The following is a 14,495-nucleotide window of genomic DNA, read 5'->3' on the forward strand; positions in this document are numbered from 1 at the left end:
CAAAGTGAGGAGGAAAAATTCAAACAAAACATTGGTCTGTCACACAATAGCGATATGGTTTCATAAAAAATATTTTTATTCATTTTTTTATTTTTTTTTTTTAAATCAATAAGTAATATTCACTATTATTACAGACAGTGGTCAACCTTATCAACTATTATTAGTTAAAAAGCTATAAGTGGTTTCTAATGTTATGCTAGAAAGAAAGGCATGCACTTCTATCTGTGTGTGCAGGGGGGATGAAACGCAAGTCATCCTGTAGTTCTCAAAGTGTAAGTAATTTAGAGAAGAAGAATAAATACTAATAAACGTGGAATCCAAAAGACACCGGGAGGGCGTGGCCTTCTTATGACCTACACGTCAATAGGCGGCATGACCTACATTTCAATAGGCGACATGACCTACATGTCAATAGGCGACATGACCTACATGTCAATAGGCGACATGACCTACATGTCAATAGGCGACATGACCTACATGTCATAAGCGACATGACCTACATGTCAATAGGCGACATGACCTACATGTCATAAGCGACATGACCTACATGTCAATAGGCGACATGACCTACATGTCAATAGGCGACATGACCTACATGTCAATAGGCGACATGACCTACATGTCAATAGGCGACATGACCTACATGTCAATAGGCGACATGACCTACACGTCAATAGGCGACATGACCTACATGTCATAAGCGACATGACCTACATGTCAATAGGCGACATGACCTACATGTCAATAGGCGACATGACCTACATGTCATAAGCGACATGACCTACATGTCAATAGGCGACATGACCTACATGTCAATAGGCGACATGACCTACATGTCATAAGCGACATGACCTACATGTCAATAGGCGACATGACCTACATGTCAATAGGCGACATGACCTACATGTCATAAGCGACATGACCTACATGTCAATAGGCGACATGACCTACGTGTCAATAGGCGACGGATCACCGTGGAGTAAAACGGAAACCTGGTAATGCCTTGGGGAAACGGAATTTGGATCAACGGGAGAGTCCGGTAAACGCGATTTGTGAATATAAGCAGCCGTGAAAATGGGATTGAGCACAGAGTCGTTTGGTATTACGCTAGGCTCACAAAAAATAATAATAATAATTCAGCTAAGTTAAGAAATTGAACAAAAGAGGTGATGATTTTTTCCATGACTTTCTGCAAGTATTTCCTCCTCTTATTAGTTACTGGTTACGGGTTTGTATCATGTAAACTGAATGGATGTGTCTATGAGAACACTGAAATAAACCTCACATCTGGCTAATGTAGTCTGCAAATATGGTCGAGCTGTCCAGGTTACCAGCGAAAACGGTCTTGACGAGTGGGCGAAGACTGGACACCACTTTGCTGACACTGGAACCAAGGAAATTCCCTGCAAGGTTGATTTCTTCCAGGCGGTTTGGAAGGAACTTGTGCAGAGCTGATGCGAAGGTCGCGATGGAAGAGGCCGTTCCTTGGTTATAGCTGAATTGGAAATATGCTATAATAGGTTACACGCATAAAAGCTGGTACATATATCATTAATAACACAACAAAATAAGCGCAATTTATTCTCAACTGGACTACAAAACTAACACACCAAAAGTGTGGGGTGGCGGAGATAGCTTAGGGTTGGGACGAATAGGTCACCTTATAATTTTTTTTCATTTAAATTTCAGTCCAACCTCGTTTCATTCCCATTCTCACTAAGCCACTCTCACTCTCTTTGATATCGCGAGCTGCGGGGCAAAGCTAACGGGCGCCATACTCCTCCCATTAAAACACAATGAAGAGGCCAAACTCTACCACATAAGTTGGCATAATACAAATAAAGATGTAACTGGAGAAAGAGAGAGTGATGGTCTGATGTTCAACTTTGACCGAATTAAACAACAATTCTACAGAGCGGGAATAGATTTAACTTGTTTAAGTTTTCTTAATGTTTCAATTTTGTATACTAGGCATTTCACAGCACCCGTTATGCTTGTGGGCATGATTGACATGAAGCACTTCAGCGAAATTGGAAATAGTGCCGCCATAAGGAAGGTTTTGAGTTCAAGGGCTTGGTTTACCTGAGGTCTAGCTTACTGAGAGCCGAGACGCACCCCTGCTGACTAAACATCTGTGAGAGCGCTGTAATCCCTGCATCACCTAGTGGTTTACGATTATCCGTGAGCAATCATGTATACATCCAACCCACGTACCACCTGGTGATTAGTATGATAGTCCGGAGGGCAAAGAATTACACAGGCATTATCTAGGATCAGATTACCATAAAAGCAACGATTCACGAAATCCAAAAAAAAAAAAAAAGCAACGAGCGAATTATGCAATCAACCCTATGAGATGATAAGCATTATGTAATCAAGAGAAGGATGGAGGGATAAGCATTGAGATAGACAAGCAATGTCACAGGAATTCTCGTTGGAAAAAAAATCTTTATTGATCATAAAATGTACTCAAATAAGCAAGAAATATCTTAACTTCCTGCCCAAATGATATCATTTTAAACGACTCGCAAAAATTGGTATTCGACTTGGCTGCCCTCAACAAGTCTTTTAGACCCCAAAGAATACCGTACAATTTCCCTGTACCCTAAATATACCAATATTTTGATATAACTAAACATTAGGCATAACTTAGTGACAAAAAGCAAAAAGTTTAAGCCGAACTCACCTAATCTGTTACCAGCGATGTTCAAAGACTTCAGTATTGTGTTCATACACAATGCGCTGATGATATCTCCGCTGACAACTGCAAACGAACGTTAAACTATCAATGATGGACCAATTCCATAAAATTATGAACAGCTCACTCTTTTTCTAATACCACGGCCCCTTTTCTAAGGCTTGGTATTCTCGTCGTTATCAACACTAGCATCACCTCCATGTCCTCTACTCTTGCCTTACTGCCAACTACCTCTCACATACTTATTAGTTCCTCTACCGCCACCCCTCCCCCTAACCCACCCCTACCCTTTCTTACTTACCTTCGAGTCCACAGAAACTAATATCAAGCTCGGTGAGTTTCCCGTGTTCCAGCAGAACAGCTAAACTATTGTCAGATGACGGTTCGTAAGTATTCTCCTTCAGGATAAGGCTTTTCAGCATTTTGTTGGTTCTTCTACTGGATTCACCTAAAATGTAATAACAGTATAAACATTATCCAGCATATGCTAACCAACATCATGCAGTAAACTTTCTCTATTATGGACACTCGGTTAGTGGTTTATCAAACATAATCAGCTAGCGTCTACCTTATACAACCAGTCAAGTGTGAAACGTGTGCCGTATGGAGAAAAAAAATTCCTATCTGCTTCAAACAAAAGGTGCTTTAAAAAAAAACGCACACTCAACAAGACCTGGTCAAATGTCGAAAACATGTTTGGTGACGACCAAAAGCAAGCAAAGATTCTAGATTTATTCCTAAGGCGACATGATGATGGCATTGCGTGTATATATGATGTATTACTGCACACTGGTGATGGTCTTACCTGATATGGCTCTAAAGATAGCTGCTAGTCCTGTTGTGTGTATCCCACAGCTGGGAAGAGCCAGGTACTTGAGGGTACCATTATTCGCCAGGACACTTGCAAGCATTATAGCCCCCTCGTCACCAATGACACTGCATAATGTAAGCTCATGTAGACCCTCAAAACGAGATTCAATAGGCTCAGATACACGTGTTTCAACGGGCAACTCATCGGTAGAAAAACTCTCCTGAGAGTCCGAATCAAACGAGCTTGAGGAGAAACAACAGCTACTGCTGCTACTGAAGCTATCGTGAGAGGAATTGTCTCGCCGTATCTTGCGTGGAGGGAGATCTTTGAATCTTCCTGATCCGTGTCTCTTTGTGGGAGTAGATGGTACTGCAAGTCGTCTCTTTCTGCTTCGGTTAGGTCCACTGGTTCGTCTTTGAGGTGCATTCCCAGTCGTCTTACAAGTGCACTGATTACGCAGCTTCCCAGCTAAGTGATTGACACCCATGGCAGTGATTTTACTGGAAGAGATGTAAAGCACTCGGAGCGACATCTTTAAGCCTGACCTACAGCTTGTGCAGAAAGTCCCTACCGCTTCACTGATCAGTGAGACAAAGTCATCATCCACTGGGTTTATCTCGATGCGCAAACATTTGAGCTTTCCTTTTAGACAAAGTGGTATAAGGGCATCAATAAGGATCTTTCCCTTGGACTGGAAGCCTATTGCATTGTCCCTTAACACGAGTGATTCCAAATTGTGCCATTGTCGCAGTGACTGAGCAAACAGAGTTAAGAGATCATCGTGGAACCAAAAGGAAGAAAGTTCAAAATGCTGTAGAAATGAAAAGCCGCCTACAGCTTCTGGGGTTTCAGGTGCCATCGTTAGTATTGGAGTTTCTTGATGGTTGAATTTCTCTTTTGGAGGTGTGGAAATGACCGGATCACTGCGGTCCTCTGTGTCAAGATGAGGCCCAAACAACTCGTCAAATGAGAAGCTGGCATTGTCGCCAATGTCTATTATATTTTTGTGGAAAACTTCAGAGTACAGCTCATGTGTGTCAAAATGGCTACTTATGGTACTGTTGCCATTTCGCACATGATCAATGTCGTGGATATCCGTTACTTCCTTGTGAGAAAAATCATAAATGTCTATTCCATCATAGTCTTTAAAGTCTCTTATCGGGCTCATACTGGCGACATGATTCAACGCTGCATCAGTCAGAGCCTTCGTCACAATTTGACTATTAGAGTCGTCAGCACGCATGTTATTCTTAGCAGTTGGATGGCTATTTATCAAGTTCTGCTTACTTGAGCCGTCCACAACATCGACATGAATGTCATTTTGTCCTTGAACAACAAGCACTTGTAATGGAGTGGTCGGCGTAGGGCTTGGGGTAGGTGGAGGCGTAGGGTTCGTTACATGTTTTATTGACTTATCGTTTCGTCCCTCAGCTCTTCCTGGGGATACCCTTGGTCTAGTCGTTACAAAGCTCGTTGAACTTATATGAAGAATCCTGTTCCAAAGAGTAATGTCTCTAGCTTTGGCAAAACATATCCCCACTGATTTTAGGTTTTTAGCTAGGAGAATTTGCAGCAAAGAACACATTGCTTCGACACCATTTTCTCTTAGATGATATATCTCCAAGAATTCAACATGGCTTGCAAATTCGTGAAAGATATCTAGATGAGATGCTAAGTAGATACAGGCAGCATTATGAAGTCGCAGGTACGTGGCATACTTGCCAAACTTCCCTGCAGACTGCTGCAAGAAGAGCTCGCTTGCCTTCGCGTGGTAGCCATCTTTGGAGTCAGTAGGAGGCGATCTACTCTCGGGATGCCAGTGCACAACAGCTAAAACAAACATTTGTTTATTATTATTGCTGTCTCCTGCATATCAATAGTCTGACGTGTACTAAACGACCAACAAGGCAAAGTTTTAAGCACGAGGTTCGGCTATAAAAGGGAAACTTCCTGAACAAAATCAGCCGTCAATAGGTCAACGCGTCAAGACCTTGTTCTGAGCGCTAACTTCAAATTTCATATTCTTAACCAAATCAAATATCTTTCCTAGACTTGTTCACCTGAAATGTTTCTATTTATCATAAAATAATGTTATTCCAAGCTGACGTGTGCACTTTAAAATATGGGCATTTTCATCACAGCGTGAGAATAATTGATAGCAAATCACCCGGGGGATACTCCCTATAAATTGGGGACATGGGTGACCGTCGTATTTTTTAGGGTTTGAAATTCGAGGTTTGGTATTTTTTAGGGTATTCAAAGCGAAGCCTATCGAAAATAAAAAACATGTTTTTTTTAGGGTCTATGAACGCGAGGTTCTTTTTTCTAAAGTAGCGACCCTACAGTTTCGCTAAGTTTTCGATTTGAAAGCTGTGATAATATTTTTTCCTGGTATACACACAAGCCATGCGTTTGCGTAAATGCCAAGTCAGGATCCAAGCCAGGATTTTAGGTCGTCTAAATCAACTTTTTTTTGTATAAAAGTCTACAAAAGGCTTTAGATTATATGATAATGTATATGTGTATAGACGATATAATATAAGTAGGTACAGTTTGTCATTTTGTTATATACTGTTATGTTATTTTTTCCTTAAGTTTCTGTTAAAAAAACTATTTTCCATGGAACTGCAAGGATGACAATACATTTTTAAACTTCAAGATGTGTATTTGATGAAGGCATTAAAGGATGCTTAAAAAAGATTTTTTTTATTTTTAGGGTTATTTTTTTGTAATAGGTATTTTTGGGGGTTGTGATTGTTTCGTACCGTGTTGATTTTCAGGGTATTTTTTCGGGGTATCCGAAAGTCACCCCTACCCCCTTTACCCCAAAGAACCCCCAGGGGCAAATTACTCATTTCTAAACCTCTATTTCTAAATGTTCTGACATGCACTGAAGCATTTCTTTGCCACGATGGTCGGCAAGCCACACTAAAAATGAAGGTGTCAACAGTGGCGTTTCAGGAATGGGGGTTAATTGATAATCATATGGAAACTACACTGCACATCTACCTGTCTTGGCCTCAGTGCTGTTGACAACTTCTTGGAAGTGCCGTTGCCAGTAAAGGTTTCTCCAGGGAATATCCTCTGGAAGTCTTGCATTGGTTTTTGCAGCTTGGTAGTAAGACTCTGGCCACCGACCTTTGTGTCTCCATTGTTGACTGTAATGAAGTTGCCACAAACTCCCAGTGTCAATACCTGAAGGAAAAACGATTTCAAGATTCAAATGGGAATGTCACACCTCAAAAAAAGCAATCTGAAGATGTCTGAAAGCAGGAGCTATTATCTGTCTGTGGACTAGTTCCCATTACACTACTGGGACGCATATTTGTCAGACCATCTACCCTTAGACTTATATAAAGCCAAAAGCATAAGTTTTTCTTACAGCTCTTGCCTGCACATGGGCCATGGGTCAAGATAACAAAAATGAAAAAGTTCCTCCTGTTAATCAATATTTTCAACTACTTCTTGGGCGACTCATAAAATATTAGTTTTAAAAATGAGAAAAAAAATGTTTGAAGTTTTTTTTTTCTAGCAAAAAAAAGTGAATAAAAAAGCAAGAATTAGTAAATTTTAAAGTAAATTTTGAACAAAATTATGTGGCTCATTTTGAATGACATGGCTTGTATAGTATTTTGAGTTTCTTTACTTATTTTGAAAAACTCCATTAAGTGGTCTGGTCTTGGTCAGGTGCCATGGTACACTCTGCCGACTCCAACAAGGTATTATTTATTTTAGGAATTTCAAGACTTTAAACCATACTCCAGGCTGTCTAGGTGGTGGGTGCAATACCTTTAGCCAGCACAACTTGAGTAATATGATTATAGCATAAATCCTAGCCTGAGATTCGCTTGAAATAGATTATCCTATGAATACAGAGTTTATGGCAAGTAACATGTCTGTCATCATATGACTGAACTGTGTAATCCCTCTTAGCTACTAGTACTTGTCTAGACAGTATAGGCACGAAGAATACAGATCTAGCTCACATATATCCATGCTCCCATCCATATCCATGAATTTGACCTAATTTGTATTTACCTGCACATAATGCACACTTCCTTACATAAAAATTATCTTTAAATCTGTGTTCCTATTTGGAAATTTGCATTTTGTAATTTGCACAAAATAATAAACTTGTGAACACCTTTTTAGCACAATGTAATTTGTGTAGCTGATATGTGTCTACTAGAGAGCAAAACGAGAACAAACAAAAACTGAATTATCATTGGTTGTTTTCTATTTCCCACTTTTAGCATCCAATTGAAGTTTGGAATTTATACCCATGAATAAAGATAAACTACAATTTACACTTTGCTTAGAAAAGACAATAAATTAGTATGCCCATATATGGATGCGGTAAATACAATATTGGCTATCAATGTTATTCAATTTATGTGAAGACATCAAAATGTTAGGAATTTAACAAGAAATCAATGATTAAGGTGAGTGCATAAATACACTATATAGAAAAGAAAAAGATGTCTGGGCAGGGCCGAGCAGGGGGTTGGGCACTGGGGGCACATGCCCCTAATATTTGCAAAAAATATGAGGAAATGACCAGTAGCTGCATGGCTGTGTCCTCATTGTTTTCTCAATGTTTCTGTGTTGTGACCTTCCCCCCCAATATTTACAGTTCTACAGATCTACAGCTCTGCACAGAACTACAGTAAGTGTGTGTTAAAACAGACACTTTCTGGTAATTCAGTTTACATGTTGCATAACTAACCCTAACCCAAACTTGATGAATGATTTAAGACATGGAAGTATTAGTAAGAATAAACCAATCAAGCTATACATTGACCACAACTGGTGTTCTACAGCTATCATCAAAACTATTGAAAACAGGAAAGAGACACCAAAGATTTGGCAAGCTCAGCAAAATGAAATTTTCTCTAAATCAGAATTTTGCTGAGACTGATTTGAATGGAAATCACATATATGACTTCTTACATGAATCATTTAAAATCAATCCTGAATTGCATTTGTGAAGTGAACAAAGTTTTCAATAGAATTATGCTGGAACGCATAAGAGTGGGGGTAGATGAAAGATTAAGTAATCTTCAGGCTGGATTCAGACAATTTAGATCATGTACAGACCAGGTGGGGCAATACTATGGGACCTCAAGTCCATTTGCTTCTTCTCATAATGTTACTTGTTTCTCTCTCATTTTGTAGCATGATGAAAGCAACTAAATAAAACAATCAAATAAATTATATAGCAACACTAATCATTATTGAGCAGTCTATACATAAATTCTGTGCATTACCAGAAGAGTTTGATAGCCTAGATCACACCTTTCACATTTTTATATACCCAGAGAAAAAGGGTCAGATGGAGCTAGCTTAAAATACATGGGACTGTTGGAACTTTATGAGCAAAAAAAAAAAAAAAATTTGAATCAATCACCTTTTATGCAAGGGTCACTTAGAGGTGAGTTTCTGCAGAGATCCCTCTCTGCAGAAAACGTCAGTGAACACTGTTTGTGACACAACTTTTAGATTGTTTATAGATATATGTAATGCAAACATGGTCTGTAATCCAGATTTTGTTCTAATTAGCTGAATAAACTATTTGTATAATTATTATCGAGAACTATATTTCAAATAAAACAAAAAAGGAAAAGCTAGTATAACAAATATACAAAAACTGTGAGCCACTAATATTCAAACAAAAAATGCACATAAAAACATCCCCAATTGAAGAAATGCAAGGAAATGAGATTAGATCTAAGTATAACTGTGAGCACATATGACCCCCCATCAGAGATTTTTAAAAAACAGTTGTCCATAATTCAGCGTGATTTTTTTGATATCATCAATTTAGGGCTATTGATGAATATACAGTAATACACATATCGGCTCTGAGGGTTGACACAAAGTATGCACAGAGAGCATGTGTTTTTGTCCTGTATTAAAGATATTTGTGCTGGGTTAAAATCTGATAGATTCGAGATTGCATGCAAATGATGATCCAAATAATTGATGACTTGTTAATCACATTAGCAGCTATTCCTTGTGTCAAAATACAAATTAAAACCAGCTGTAAATGAAACATTTTTAAACTCGATTTTCTTTATATAATAACAGTTTTAAGAGAGATGAGAGTAAATTTGACAACAAAGCACATTTTTGGTACTTATTACTTGAGTTACATAAATTAATATATAAGTAACTCAAAGTTAATTAAGTATACTTTTACCCATCTACTTATCACTTACTTATAGGGGGGGTGAATAGGTTCGTGGATCAGCGGATTCAGCCCTGAAATGCTCACGGATTACGGATTTTGATGATTATTTCAGCGGATTGGCGGATTTTAAAAATATGGCGGGTCACGGATCTGTTGACAATTTGGGCACGGATTTTGGATTTTGACTGCTTTGACGGCCGAATTTCGGATTTTAAATGAATTTCAATCGATGCTATTGTTTATCTGTCAAACCATACGGATCTAAAAATATTTGCCCCGAAAATGTTGCGTATCGGCGGATTTACATACCCCTATTCACCCCCCCCCCCCTTATAAGTCTAACACATAGTTAATATATTCTTCAAACATTTATATGGTTGTGTAAAGATCCAGCTTTAGACAAGCCCTGATACATAACGATGATTGCAAGACAAATCATAGCTTGCAAGTTACGAAAACTTGTCAAATCGCCAAGAATTCAATGAATGTGGCATACATTTCGTGTCTTACCCGTCGTTTCTCCAACGTTCGCTTCTTCCAACCTTTCTAACTCGAATGGACTTAAACTCTGCAAAACCTGCATCAACAGATGCCTTGGGATCTCTGGTGAATAAAAACTAAATTAGTCAGTAATGCACAAAATAAACAAATGCGGGTGACCGTTTAACGTTCGGAATATAGGAAATCCCATTTGCATTTCAACGTCAACAAGTCATTAACTTACCTTGTAAATTCTTGGGCATCAAGCCATGCCCGTTTCGTACAATAACCGTCAAGCATAGTTCTACAAGATTATCTGGCTCACTCCGCCTAGGAATGGCCATTAAACTACAATCTTCGGCCCTGTAGAGAAAAAATACAGCAGTGTGTTATCACCGTGCAAGCGAAGGCATCCAGCAGAGTCGCCATGTTTATTTGCCCTATCCCTAAGAAAAACACGTGGTCATGCTGGTTCCAGTCCTCCGTGGCCGTGCTGACCAAACGTAGATTTTTATGCTTGAAAATGTTACCTGTTATTTTTCTGTAGAGTGTGAACCATGGATGAACCAGAGTTTTTTTTTTTTTTTTTTGCTGAGAGCAAATCCCCGATCTCTATGTCGCGCTTGCTCTTAACGATTCGTACGTCAGAGATCACTCAATTTCGCGAAATCCAATCACATAGGCGGTCCAGGGAATTTTCGATGAGCTATTCTTATCGAGTTGCCTCTTAATTATGAACCGTCAAAAGACACGCGGTCTCAGTCAAACTCTCAGGTTGGGACGAGGTCAAATCTCTTAGGACTCTTAGAGCGAACTCCACTTACATTTTATGTGCAATTCTCTTTTGCAAATGAATGCTTAAGAAGTAGAGGAGATAAAATTTCTTGGTCAAGTTTATCGAGAGATTCAACCGTGTCTTCCTCGCAGTTTTGACATATTCAAGATTATTCCCCAAGAAGAAGATATCTCCCAAAGATTGATTTATCGTCGTTAATTACATTGATAACACAGCAAAATAACTCATGCTGTTATTATGGTATTTCAGTTACATGATATGATTGGAATTGACCGCCTTTGTACACGCAATGTGTTCCCTGTTGTTCCCCAGGCAGGGGCGGATCTAGCTTTTTGCTAGGGGAGGGGGAGGGGAGAGAGGGGAGGGGAGATAAGGCCTCGTGACATAAATCCACTGACACAAGGAAGAAGGATTCCATATTTGGTGTATTTTGATCAAGTTACGCAGGGAAGGTGGAGGTGGCCTAAAAGTTGTCGGGAGAAATTTATGAACTGAAGACCACTCATATAGAGGAAAGTCTGAGGGCATGCTCCCGATTGGAAATTTCTGATCGTCGAAATGGCTAAAATTGTTGAAAATTTATGAAAAATAGTGTCATCAACTCCTTTCCTCCCAAATTATATACATATATATTTATATATTCATAACACCGATCTGAAAAACTTAGGTAACAGTTTAAAGCGAAACGCATATTTATTCATTCCGCGACAGGCAACATGTGCACTCTTCACTTAATAGATTGACAAAACTAACGCAATGCGTCCTACAACACTAGCGGCTTACAAAATGGCCTAATTGGTCTAACAGGCGCTGGTTCGAGTTAGAAAAACAGTTATGTGGGCGAGAGGAAGTCCGTTATATCAGACCGGAATCTATTCTCGTTATCATGAGTGAGATGTTCACGTCCACTTCAGTACTCGGCGACTCTGCTGATGGGAAACTAACCTTCTATTGTATCCATTTGCTCATTTTAACTTGAAGCTGTCTGTCAACGCTCCCGGTTATCTAAGTGTGGTTTAGCAGCGTCTCACCCTATGCTAAATCGTGTTCACAAGGGTAAAGTCATGAAATGCGTCAACAACTTTATTTGTTGTCGCGAACAGCGCTTGCTATTAGAAAGGGGTTGCAACAGTGCAAGGGTGATGAAGAAATTTGTTGTGCAATTCATATTTATTATAGGGCTTATAATGTTTCCGATCTCGTACATTATCTTTTCTGCTATCACCAAACTCTGCTTCGCCAAGCAACACTTTTTAACAAATTCGAGTCAAACAGAATTAATTGCAGCCGCCCGTTTGACCCTTGCAGTATGAAGAAACACAGTCGTGCGAAGCAACAGGCGACAGAGAAACCTGAATATCGTGAAAAGACTAACACGTTATTGATGCTAATCGCCTTTAATCCACCATGGGACTCAAAAGGGTTTAGCTTGCACAAGTGCGAATGGTATGTTCAGCACTTGATTAGTAAAGGAAGGGTTCAAGATGAAAAATCTATGGGAAAAACGAAGCAATGTGATAAGAAAGTGCTGTTTAGAGTGGAAGTATTCAACTTTTCTGCATTCCAGCGATAGTGGATAGAAATGCCCTCAATCGAAAAAAAAAGGATAAAAAAGCTAACGATGTCACTAGCCTGCTAGTACTCGGTGTTTTCATCGCGGAAACCCGCTCAGTTCGGCGATCGGGCGCCATCTTGTATTTTAAGCCGCGTGGTTCCTGGGGGCGAGCGCAAAAACGGTTTTCCGCGATGATAACACCGAGTACCGCTTGAAAGCAGAGTAACAAAGTCACGAGAAGCAATGCTCACATCCACCTTTTTTAGGCTAAAAAAAACTCATAGTTCTAATCCTGATACTCGCGCCAGGAAAGTATTGAGTCAGTTTTTGTAAAAAAAAGGCAAGAAATATAATGGTGTCACGTTAGCGTAATTCTTACCGGCATTTTGGGCAATCGCCTCTGCGCGGAACTGTTAGATGCTTGATAAGTGTCTTTCATCCAGTGAACGGGGATTGTTCTGGCCAGGGGTACTAAGGTCGCGAAGGTCGTGAGGGCTCGTCTTTTAGTCTCGTGTCTGCAGACGGTGCGGAGAGAGACGTTGAAATTATGTTTTCAATGAAAACTGTCTTCGCCTGGGAAACGATGCACCATCAAGGGAGTCCTGAATGCGGTTTGCGAGGACAAACGGACGATATCACGCGCATTTTTAGTTCAAAGACTTTCCGTTGGGCCGTTACTCTCGAAAACAAACTGAAAGATCATGCGTCGATTGTCGGTACCAGTTAATAAACAAATTAAGAACGCCGATGAATTAATGCTGGTTACCATTCGGATAAACCCCACAAGCTGTTTGGAATTTGGCGCATGACCTCGTGATGTGATTGGTAGAAGGAAAGCGTGATGGACGCAATGACCTTGTGATCCGATTGGTTGATGGGATGCATGATGGATGCCAGTGTTCTGAATTGCGCACTTATAATCATGAAAAAAGATAAAAAGATCATAACAATTTCCGCAGATAAAATGTTTCCTCTTTATCAGCGAAAAGCAGTCAGGGTTGTTGCATTGGTAAACACCAAGCATATGTTATTTTGACAAATGTCCAACGCCTATGGCTAACTGTAATCAGGTCACCTCAACCATCACCAAAAGCACGATAAAGTGATATACTCGACCTTAGCGACCTACTCGTACGCTGCCGCATTTAGCTAGACAATTTTGAGAGGTTGATGTCGGTATGAGCAGTCTATTCTGTATTTTCGATAATCGAATTTATTTTAAGAGCTGCTTGCTCTCAGGTCATTTATTACAGACAGAAATATTTTACCTAGACACAAGACCCCATGTATGACTGAACCATTTCAAGGACCTATCATCTGTCAGTCTGGACGGGGCGACAAAGGTACCGCTACTGTCCAGGGTGGGTCCACTAGAGGAAAAACCACCACGATTAAAGAGCTTTAGTGAGGCAAATCTTGGTGGTGCTTTTTTTAAGTTATGTAAAAAATAACAATCTTGAAATAGCCACCAAAAACATAGTTTTATACTTTGTCGTTGTTATCTCTTCATTGTTGTTATTTTTTGTTGTTGTTTTAGCGTAATATTATTTATAGCGTAATATTATTTATGGATTCTTATATTTGTCGAGCTATAGGTTCTATAGTGAAGATACGCTAAAAGTACTAGTTAAAAAATAAAGTTTACTGTTATATTGTTACCCTCATTGCGTACTGTAAACATTCTAGAGCCATCTCTATGGGAATTCTTCGCAAAAATCTGACAACAGACTTTTAAAAGCGGGAAATGCGATAGACTGAACCTTAAAGAGATAAGAGTATATGAATAGTTTCAGCTTAGGATGAAGATAGGCTATCGTTGGGTCAAAAACAAGGCAACTCGGCATTTTTTGTTTATCAAAGCAATTACCATCCTTCTTCAGGCAGGAACAATAAGCGGATACGATTGTGAATTAAAGCTAAGGTCGCTTCGAAGTGTCAGAAAAGTTTCTCAAACGCTGGATTTTG

General features: G+C 39.5%; 1 protein-coding gene across 1 annotated transcript; it reads right to left on the bottom strand.

The window, feature by feature from the left end:
* Positions 1 to 58: 58 nt before the first annotated feature.
* LOC116612486 lies at positions 59 to 10,997 on the bottom strand. Its single transcript, XM_048724123.1, has 11 exons — positions 10,710 to 10,997; positions 10,424 to 10,542; positions 10,210 to 10,302; positions 6,519 to 6,704; positions 3,504 to 5,339; positions 3,000 to 3,146; positions 2,687 to 2,764; positions 2,083 to 2,161; positions 948 to 1,495; positions 711 to 876; positions 59 to 353 (listed from the first exon to the last, which is right to left on the bottom strand). The coding sequence occupies exons 1-9, from the start codon at positions 10,736 to 10,738 to the stop codon at positions 1,282 to 1,284; spliced, it is 2,781 nt and encodes a 926-aa protein (XP_048580080.1). The 5' UTR covers positions 10,739 to 10,997; the 3' UTR covers positions 59 to 353; positions 711 to 876; positions 948 to 1,281.
* Between the last annotated feature and the right edge of the window lie 3,498 nt (positions 10,998 to 14,495).

The sequence above is a fragment of the Nematostella vectensis genome, chromosome 1 (genome assembly GCF_932526225.1).
Source record: "Nematostella vectensis chromosome 1, jaNemVect1.1, whole genome shotgun sequence".
Classification (NCBI taxonomy): Eukaryota; Metazoa; Cnidaria; class Anthozoa; order Actiniaria; family Edwardsiidae; genus Nematostella; species Nematostella vectensis.